Below are 11,341 nucleotides of genomic sequence, written 5' to 3'. Positions count from 1 at the left end.
CTAAAACACCAAAAGCAATGGCAACTGAAGCCAAAATTGACAAATGAGATCTAATTAAAGAGCTTCTGCACAGCAAAGGAAACTATCATCAAAGTGGACAGGCAATCTATAGAATGGGAGAAAATTTTCATAATCTATCCATCTGACAAAGGGCTAACATCCAGAATCTACAAAGAAGTTATATTTACAAGAAAAAACAACCCCATTGACAAGTAGGCAAACGATATGAACAGACACTTCTGAAAAGACGACATTTATGTGGCTGACAAACATATGAAAAACTGCTCACCATCACTGGTCATTAGAGAAATGCAAATGAAAACCACAATGAGATAACATCTTACACCAATTAGAATGGTGATCATTAAAAAGTCAGGAAACAACAGATGCTGGAAAGGATGTGGAGATATAGGAACACTTTACACTGTTGGTGGGAGTGTAAATTTGTTCAACCATTGTGGAAGACAGTTTGGTGATTCCTCAAGGATCTAGAACCAGAAATATCATTTGACCCAGTAATCCCATTACTGAGTATATACCCAAAGGATTATAAATCATTCTACTATAAAAACACATGCACACTATGTTAATGTAGCATTGCTCACAATAGCAAAAACTTGGGATCAACCCAAATGTCCATCAGTGATGGAGGATAAAGAAAATGTGGCATATATACACCATAGAATACTATGGTGAGTATTCCATCATAAAGGATGAGTTCATGTCCTTTGCAGGGACATGGATGAAGCTGGAAACCATCATTCTTAGCAAAGTAACACAGGAACAGAAAACCAAATGCTGCACTCAAAAGTGGGAGTTGAACAATGAGAACACATAGACACAGGGAGGGGAACATCACACGCTGGGGCCTTTTGCAGTGTTGGGGGCTTGGGGAATGACAGCATTAGGAGAAATACCTAATGTAGATGATGGTTGATGGTGTACCAATCCACCATGGCACGTATATACTTATGTAAAAACCTGCACATTCTGCACATGTATCCCTTAAAGTATTATTTTTTTTAAAAAAGGAAGGGACCAAAAAAACACTCTATTCTCAAGTTCCAAATTGCTTCCTAAACTGGGAAGTTGAGATGACAAACACTCCAGGAGCACAAACAGCAAGTGTGGTCGCTAGGAAAATTATACAATCACAGGGAGACTTAACAAAAACGGTGAGCAATTTCTGGTTTCAATCTTCTTGTGTTTATTGTGATCAGATTTAAGTTGGGCATGTGTGGAGTAGGAAAGGTGTCTTTGCCATTGGTGGGGCCTGGTCTCTTTTCTTTATCACCAGGAATAGTTGGTGAGTTTACTCAAAATGCACTTTCTATTTTCACTCACATACCTAGCTTCAAATTCTGAAAGAGTATTGTTTCTTTGTTTTTTTAAACAATGGGGCAGGTCACACTCAAGACCTAGAAATTTAACTGCTGCCTTGAATACAGTCACCTTCAGAATAGTTAATACAACTTTCTGGGATTAACAGGTCGGTCACCTAGGCCAACCCTCCTGCTAACCAATTTCTCTGTCACTTAAGGTCAACAGCCAGGGCCAGGCTTTGGGGATTAGCAGACAATCTCCAAACATAAATTTGGAGAAAGCTGCTTTCCAGAAAAAACAATGGATCAACTAAATAGATCTACCCTAGAGTTTTATTCAACCCACCCACTATGACATTTCCAAACACAAGGCAGGTTTTTGAATTGACCTGTTCTCCCTTAAGATGTGTTTGTAATTATGGGTTGAAAGTGGCCAAAGGCAAAGATATTAATGAGTTTATGCATAGAACATCTTACATCAGGGCTGAACCTTGGACTCAACAATCCAGATAAGAAATGCAGAATGAAAATTAGCCAACGAGGGTCATGGGAGAACAGCTCTCATGGACAGACACATTAGCACACTGAGGAATAAGCCATGCCAGGAATCAAATTAGAATGTGCAAAGCTTGTCAGATTTTTCTAAAGAATGCCATTTGCTCTGCAGTTTTAAAATCATACCAAATTAACCTCTGGGTCCATATGACCTAAAGGGCTTTGCAAAACAACAACATATTTACAGCCTCAAGTAATGAAGAAGTCAAAAAAGCTCCAGAGAGAATGAGCTGAGAAGGTGAATGTAAGCACAGCCAACCAATCAATAAAAGCTTCCCAGCACAAACACTCACCAAGTGCATCCCCAAGGTTGAGCTGCCAGATGTTATGTTTGAATGAAAGCCAAACTAAGGTTTGGGAGAAAGCTTGCCAGACAGAGGAAAAGTTACTCTTACATATTTAAAAAAAAATGTTCTCCAGAATGAGTGATTTCTCTTTGGGACGACAGTCAAATGCTTCTCCCAGAGAGAGAGGTATCTTAGACTACTTTTCAGCTAATGGTTAAGAGTTGAAGACTGTGCCAACTTACCCTGGCATCTGTGACCTTGAATTTCCTTAGGATGTACTGTGGCATGTTGTACTCAGCCATGGGATCTACAACAAAGTACTGGTATCTTGCAGACCGTTCTGCTGGCCAGTATTGGTGACATTTCTCCTAAAAGGAGAGAAGATTAATGTTAAACTATGCAAAGTACAAAGAACATTTTGTCTGTCTATCTATCTAATTTCCTTATCCCATTAATAAAATTTCAAAATTCAAGGCAATTCCAACTGCATATGACTCACTTTTTCTTTGAAACCATGAGCTCCCTTCATAGGTAGCTGCTTAATATACACGAGTTGAATTGAATATTTTGATAGGGTAAGCATCTTCACACCTACAAGTTATCCAAATAATTACATCAGTCCTTGGACAATGCTGGCCATGACAACAATACATTGCACCACTATGGTTTGGAATGAAGAGAACCATCAGTATGGGCATAGAAACATCTGAATTGATTTGTTGCAATCTTACTTGTCAAGGAAACGGGGGGGCCCAGGCCATTTTAATGACTTGGCTAAACCCTGCAGAGTCAGTGGCCACATCAGAGTAAGTCAGTTACTTTCCTAGTCTGATATTCTCTTTGTTCTCTCTGGGGGCTCTAAAAATTGGGCTTTAGCTGCACTTCTATTTAATTGACACAAAGAAGACAGAGAGAAAATATCTGAGGCAAATACGAAAAAATGCTCACATGAAGTCAATCTAAGAGGTATCTCTAAATAATATTAGGTCATAATAGTAGAGAAGTATTAATAAATAGTAGAAACCTTAAGTATTTCTAATACTATTTTATGTGTATTTCCCCCCAAAAACCCCACATTTTTTAAAAAGTGGATCTGGGATTACCAGGTTTTATCCTTAGAAAAATCATGTCACTTTCCAACACTTTATTCAATGGGGGTGAAAGGTAGGCAAGTAAGAATTTGCCACAGGAAGAAAAGAAAGTCAAGTTCCTTCATACAGAGAAATGATGGCACATCAAACTCTAGCATGTCCAGAACAAAAGGCAGTAAAAAAATGCTGAGAGTCAGACGTCAGTCAAACAGGGTCACCTGCTACTCATTTGTCTCTATGTTTGTGCTTCACTGGAAACAAATCACTAGATCTTTCTTTAAAACACAGAAATTTTAAAACTTGATGTGGCTTTACAAATTTAGAAACTAACGAGGAATGATGGTCTGGATTGTGTCCAGAGTCCACTGCATTTCCAAAATAATGACACCAGCACAAGAGTTATTAAAACAAAGTCTTCATTTCTCCATAGAGTACATGTCTTATGAGGAGAAACACAAGGGCCACATACTTACTCTGCCCATTTCACGCAGCTTGGTGAGCATCACAACGATGGTGGAATTGTGTTCCCAGAGCATCCGCCAGAAGTCTTCAGTGGTCTCTGCCAAGGGCCCCTGGGTAGCGATGTAGGCTTTCTGTTGTCTGAATTACAGAGAATGAAAAGAATGTGTTAAAGTATTTAGAGAACATGCAAAAGCTCACACTTGATATATAAACATCAACCTGGTAATAAAAAATGAAAACATATTATTAATGCAATTGCAGTAAATTCCTGCTAAGATTACACAATCAAATGAGAGCATTTAATACATTTTAGGGACCTTGCAAAATAAATTGCTTGTTAATATTATGATGTATGTCTTTATCATTATTATTTGAATGTTAGTGCAATGCTAATAGCTCAATTTCCTGTGTCATACAAATCACTTAAGAAACACTTAGATGTGCAGCTTCATTTTCTAGAAATTACTCTCGTACAATCTATTACATTTATGAAATATGGTACAAAACAGATTCTTTATTAACTCCTTACAAATCCAATTGGCTTCTGAAAGAAGAGTGCAGAAGACCAGATTAAACACTTCATAACTACTGCTTCTTACTCCTATCCAAAATAATAAAAAAATCAGGGGACTAAATGATGACCTATGCAGAAAGAAAATGGCTTTGAATGAAGATGAAATTTATTCCGGTTATGAAACTAGGGCACATGTAAATATCAACGCTTTGGATAGTCAGGGGAGCAAAAGTAGATACCTGTAGCCATCAACAAAACTGGCATTGATGTAATCAGATCCTCCTACTACACGGATAGGCTGCAGGCATACCCTTGTGGATTCATACGGCATAATATTAACAAGGCGATTTTTGAATTGATTACATGGAAGATTGGCACTGATAAATCTTGAGGTGTGAGCTTTTGAGCTGGCTAGATGCTGTTGAATAGAAAAAAAAAGGAAAAACCCACCAGTCATGTTCACCTATGGTTTGAATGCAATGTACCCCACATTTCCCTTTTCGATAGAAATCTTTTGTTTACTTAAAGTAAATGACTATTCAAATTGTACTGCTTTTCATATCTACCTAATTACTCTCTACAGTCTAGTGGATTTCTATATATTTTCTGAAAGTATAATCTCTCAAATTAGCAGACATAAGGGCTCAAGATATTATTAGGAAGCAAAGAATAGAAGAGGAAAAGGGGAGGAATACATTTTAGAATCATACAACTGAGGGAAATGTCAAATGGATCTTGTACTTCACAAATTTGAAAGGTTAAAGTAAAGCCCCGACTCAAAGACAAACCCAGAATGACTCGCTCCTGAATGTTAACCACATCACATCCAATACCATACCTTAAATTCGAGCTCCATTCCTGTGACATTCTCTCCTGTTTCTATTTGTGTCAGCTTCTGAATGTAGGCATAAAAGTTTCTAGCTGGCACTTCGGTATTTCCACAAGTCACTGCTTCTAACAGTGCATCATGGATAGAGATGTATTGGTCTTCTGTTTGAACCATGTAGTTCCTCTGGGCTCTCATTAAAGTTACATGGCCATAAATATCTACAGTTTTTTCATGCTTTATTCTTTCTAACATGGCATCTATGACGATGAAACCACCAGTCCGGCCAACTCCCGCACTATGAGGAAAATAAAGAGAAAAGAAGAGCCCAAATAAACCTATCAGAAAATCAACACATAATAAATAACCGGAATAAATTTTATTATGTATTTCAATAAATACATAATGAAAGTATTTTTATTATCCTTATTAACTAGATCTTACATCCATTACTTCTACTCAAATAGCTATTGGGATGACTTTGTAATACTCTAAAGTCAAAAGTATTATCTAGGCACGATAATCAGAGGGCAGGGAACAAAAGACTGAGCAAAATTAGTTTAGTTCTAAAATGTACAAAATATTAAATCTATAATCACTATGTTCCTTGATCATGCAATACAAAGTGGACATTGTTTTGAACTCTTTTGAAGTCATGAAAAAAATACAAACATTTAGTCTGTCCATATTTAGAAGATAGTTTTATATATTGGTCCAGGTCTGACTAGGCTATAGTTTTTGCAAACTGTGTCTATTTTTGTTCAATGTACAAAATATAAAGATTGTTTTTACAATCTCAAGCTAAACTTTGCATGCTTCCTATTTATCAAACCCTTCAGGCTGAGGACATTTATGTGTCAAGTATGGTTCAATCAAAAATACTTTCTCTTCCTGATCATGCATGTTTATCAGGCTGGTAAACACGTAATAAACAGGAATAGGTAAATATTACCATCTTAGACAACAGGCAACAATATACATATAATTTTTCATCATCAGTGTGCTAATAAATCCTGACCATACAAAGAATGAGAGTGTATTTTACTTTGTTCTTGTAACGTAAACCTATTTCTGAATAAACAAAAAATGTAAGTCAGTATAAAAGCCAGATACTTCATCATCCTGCAAATATGTAAATGCATTTAAAAATGAACACTTCAGAAAGGCGATTTGTGGATTCAGTTTCCAGTGACTAATTTTTGTCTACATTGGGAGGAATGTATAAGTCTAATACATGCTTTCTATCATTTGTTTTATTTTAATCCTCCAAACAAACTTGGGTGACACTATTCTGTGAATCACCTGAGGGACCAGCTTTGTAACCCTGAGTAGAGGTTAATATGTATTAAAAAAAACAGTGTTATAGTGAGTGCACTCCAGTCTCCAGAATCCAGGTTGAACATTCAGCATGTCCAGAGACCATCGCTAATTTTACTTTCATGTGAATCTCTTTTTCCACTTCACATCTAGTTGGGATTATTTGGAAATGACCAAGACTACAATTATTATACACAGTTTATTAGAAAAAGAAAAGGCATTTTGCCTTTATGTTATTGATTTATTTACTTGTGTTAGTTCTAAGAAAAGAGAAAGAGATCAAATATAGAAACACAGCAATGCTATTTTCTATCAAATTCCTCTGGGTGTCCCATGAAAATCTTGCATATTGAATTTTAAAGTCATTTGTGGAGCCCAGGATGACATTTCAGAATATTATGAGTTGTAGTCAATATATTATTGATTACAGTCTCTCTGGGCTCACAATAATTAAAGACCGTCACATGGATACAGTATTTGTTTAGCAGATAATTCTCAAGATTTTCATGTGTGATATAGAAGCCCTAACAATTGTATTGTGTGTGTGTGCCAAATGTTCTTCAAGGCTATTGAAAATAAGAAAATTTAATTAAAATGGTGTGAATTCATTTAAATTTCTATGGAGAGAATGGGAGATGTAATTATGAGCCTATTCTTGGTTGGTTATTGCATGAAGTTGGTTGCTTGATAATTTCAAGACCATGGTAAACCAGGGTTATTTCAAAGTCATCAACAAGTCATCCTGGGAAAGAACTTACCATTCTTAAGCACCTTATACCTACGTGGTATGCTAAACATACAAACTCATTTACTCTTCACAACCATCTTCCACAGAAATGTTATTATTTCCAAATGTGGAAACTGAGGCTTCCAGAGGACGTGTAGCTTGCTAAAGGCCACACAAATCACAGTAGGGCTGAACATAGAATGAGGCCTCCCAAACTGCAAGTAAAATTTAAATAAATACAAAATAACTTACTTTGATTAAATCTGGAAAACATCAAGAAAACCCTTGTTTTGTTTTTATCACACAGCTCTCATAAAATTATTATTTTTTTTAATCTCAAAGTATGCTAAGTACAAAATGATAGCTCCAACTTTAGTCTGAATAACTACAATCTCCATTGAGGGATTTCTTTCCAACAACAGTTTTCCATAGAAGGAGAGATGACTTTTGTGGTCTCAAGTGTACTTGACCCTCAAAGGGGAAGCTGCCTCTGAGGGTGGGGTTATTCACTAAAACTCTGGGGGCTGTGAAGCCATCTCCAGGGATGGCATGACCAGCTGGGTCTTGAATGGAGAGTTACATAAAACCTCAGGAATTAATGATTTAATACCATATTCCGTATTTATTTTCTTATATTTTCATGAAGATCTTCTTACCATAGGGTCTCAAATATTTAGAAAAAAAAAGTTTGGATTAAACCTTCTATCACGTTACTCTTGCCTTGAATTGTGAATTTTTAAAAATGAAATTTCAGTTGGTATCACTTTTGTGTCCAGTTACCTAATATATAGATAGGCCTAATCAATAATAAACATGACTACTACTGGCCGGGCGCGGTGGCTCAAGCCTGTAATCCCAGCACTTTGGGAGGCCGAGGCGGGCGGATCACAAGGTCAGGAGATTGAGACCATCCTGGCTAACACGGTGAAACCCCGTCTCTACTAAAAAAAATACAAAAAACTAGCCGGGCGAGGTGGCGGGCACCTGTAGTCCCAGCTACTCGGGAGGCTGAGGCAGGAGAATGGCGTAAATCCTGGAGGCGGAGCTTGCAGTGAGCTGAGATCCGGCCACTGCACTCCAGCTTGGTCGACAGAGCGAGACTCCGTCTCAAAAAACAAAACAAACAAACAAACAAACAAACAAAAAAACACGACTACTACTTATGCATACCAGGTGCTCTGCTATGAGCTTTTGTTTAATTATCTCAGTACACTCACACAGCCTGTATGAGATTAATATGGTAAACCACATATACAGATGAGATAATGGAGGTTTAGAAAAGCTCATTAGCTTGCCTAAATTCACCCAACTACTGTGATTCAAATTGGATGTGAATGCAGAGCTAGTTGACTCAGAAATGGGTGCTTTAATAATACTATTCAGTTCCTATATTTTGCAACATATCCCCACATAGCGTATTAACATGTTCTTAGAGGTATATGGAGAAGGAAAATTCACCTAAAAATCTATACCAGGGAAGAGTTAGCAATCTTTGTTTAGGTTCATCCGAAGTTTCTTTAGGCAGTTTTCTGAAATAACCTTCCCTATGGCTGGTATTGCATCAGCAGCAGTTTCAATAGGGCAGTCTCTGTGTCTACAGCTCAAGAAAATCAGAGCCTGGGTCATGGTGGGTAGGCAAAGGATTAGGCAGCAAAGTCATTGTTAGGAGGGAAGCAATAACCTAAGCCAAATAAATGGTCATAGTACACCCTCAAGCTAAGATATTGTCACAAACAGGGGCTGGAGCCTGGATTCATTCATCAAAGAACACGCCTGTTGTTGATTGTGCAGAAGGCATCCATTTAGGGAATTTGAATCTTTGAGACACGATAGAGCAAACAAAGCAAATCACATTTATTGCACACTTGATGTATGCCAGACACTATGCCAGGCAATTCATTTGCACAACTTTGTTGTATTCTTATCAAAATCTATTGAAACAAGTATTGTTATCTTATTTCAAGACGAAGATGCTAGGACTTTAAAAAAGTTTTTGGATTAACATTATACAGCTACTAAGCAAGATCCTACCATATAAATGCTTTCTGTGCATCTTTCCACAGTCCAGTGCTGTTTTCCTGGAGATTGCTACTGAAAGTCATTTTCAACCTCATACCTGGAAGGCTAGGGAAGCCGAGGCACAGAGAAGATGAATGATTTTTCTGAGGTCATAAAACTATTAAGTGCCAGAACCAGGTTTTACTGCCAGTCTATTTGATTTCAAAATTTTCTCAATTAGGTCATTGCCATCTCTATGTTAATATATTGTTAATCCTTAAGAAAACTGTCATTTGACCCAAGCTCCCCACACCAGCGGCCACCCCGCTTCTTTGCTCTTGTTGCTGCAAAATTCTTTTAAGATGTATCTACACTCACGTTGGCAGTTCCACTACTTCTGGTAGCCAGTTCCTCTACTTCTGTTCTCCTAACTTTTTCAGATTGCTTTTCCCCTCTCATGCTCATACAGAAGTCACCCTGATCCCATACTGCTCAATCTATGACCAATTCCCAGTCTTGGGTGATCTATTAGCAAGGCCATCTTGATCTTCTATTGAGTAAACTTTCTTCAAATGGCTCGTAGTGTTGTATACACTCAATCTTTCTCCTACCTCACTGAACACTCCTTCTTACTTCTCTCTAAGCTCTTAACACAGGAGCATCTCTTTTTTGATGCCCCTGTCTCTTGCTTTCTCCTCATGACTTTGGTGAATTTATGCCGTGTTCATAACTCTAAGTATCACCTACATTTCAACAACATAAAAAATTATAGCTTCGGCTGAGACCTGTTTTCCAAACTCTAGACTTGTATTTGCAGATGTCTACCTTATATCCTTATTTAGCTGTCTAACAGATATTTCCAGTACCTGATTCCTATTCTTCCCTCAAAATCTCTGCTTCACCAGCTGCCTCTCTCATCTCAAGAATCTGCATCTTTGTCATTATTACTACTGTTAACACACTGATCCAAACCATTATCGTTTCTTGTCCGGATTATTTAAAATAAATAATAAAAACTAAATATTTAATGGGATTTCCTACTTCAAACTCACTTCATCTAGGGTCTGTTTTCAATATGGCAGCCAATACGGCAGTGTGACCAAAATGTGTCCCGTTATGTCATTCCCCTTCTCAAAAGTCACCTTACCACCTGACTCAAACAGTTGAAACAGTTACAATGGTCTTCTTCTGAGCTCCTCTCTCTTTCTCTACACCCATCATACCATCACATTCCAGCTGTAGGATGTTGGCTGTAGAATTTTGCACTGGTCAAGTCCCCAGATATCAGCTTTAATAATTACCTCATCCTTTTCAAGTCTTTGTCCATATTTTATACTCTCAGTAATCCCTACTGTGAACTATTTAACAGAGTAAACTGCCTGCCATCTTACTTTGTGCTCCTGATTCTGCTTATGCTGTTCCCATTAAAATATATATATATGTGTGTGTATATATATATTTATATAAAATAAAGGGAACACACACATATATATATATATTTTAATGGAACAGCATAAGCAGAATCAGGAGCACAAAGTAAGATGGCAGGCAGTTTACTCTGTTAAATAGTTCACAGTAGGGATTACTGAGAGTATAAAATATGGACAAAGACTTGAAAAGGATGAGGTAATTATTAAAGCTGATATCTGGGGACTTGACCAGTGCAAAATTCTACAGCCAACATCCTACAGCTGGAATGTGATGGTATGATGGGTGTAGAGAAAGAGAGAGGAGCTCAGAAAAGACCATTGTAACTGTTTCAACTGTTTGAGTCAGGTGGTAAGGTGACTTTTGAGAAGGGGAATGACATAACGGGACACATTTTGGTCACACTGCCGTATTGGCTGCCATATTGAAACAGACCCTAGATGAAGTGAGTTTGAAGTAGGAAATCCCATTAAATATTTAGTTTTTATTATTTATTTTAAATAATCCGGACAAGAAACGATAATGGTTTGGATCAGTGTGTTAACAGTAGTAATAATGACAAAGATGCAGATTCTTGAGATGAGAGAGGCAGCTGGTGAAGCAGAGATTTTGAGGGAAGAATAGGAATCAGGTACTGGAAATATCTGTTAGACAGCTAAATAAGGATATAAGGTAGACATCTGCAAATACAAGTCTAGAGTTTGGAAAACAGGTCTCAGCCGAAGCTATAATTTTTTATGTTGTTGAAATGTAGGTGATACTTAGAGTTATGAACACGGCATAAATTCACCAAAGTCATGAGGAGAAAGCAAGA

General features: G+C 37.4%; 1 protein-coding gene across 1 annotated transcript; it reads right to left on the bottom strand.

Annotated features, from left to right (window-relative positions):
- Nucleotides 1-2,406: 2,406 nt before the first annotated feature.
- Nucleotides 2,407-9,859, bottom strand: LOC115895809 (receptor-type tyrosine-protein phosphatase S-like; the record flags this gene model as incomplete). Its single annotated transcript, XM_030926397.1, has 5 exons — nt 9,843-9,859; nt 5,070-5,355; nt 4,471-4,649; nt 3,729-3,855; nt 2,407-2,532 (listed from the first exon to the last, which is right to left on the bottom strand). Coding segments are annotated over exons 1-5 (735 nt in total), but the record flags the coding sequence as incomplete, so codon positions are not given.
- Nucleotides 9,860-11,341: the final 1,482 nt, after the last annotated feature.

This window comes from Rhinopithecus roxellana, unplaced genomic scaffold, assembly GCF_007565055.1.
Source record: "Rhinopithecus roxellana isolate Shanxi Qingling unplaced genomic scaffold, ASM756505v1 contig2732, whole genome shotgun sequence".
Taxonomy (NCBI): domain Eukaryota; kingdom Metazoa; phylum Chordata; class Mammalia; order Primates; family Cercopithecidae; genus Rhinopithecus; species Rhinopithecus roxellana.
This window is presented reverse-complemented; position numbering and strand designations above follow the sequence as displayed.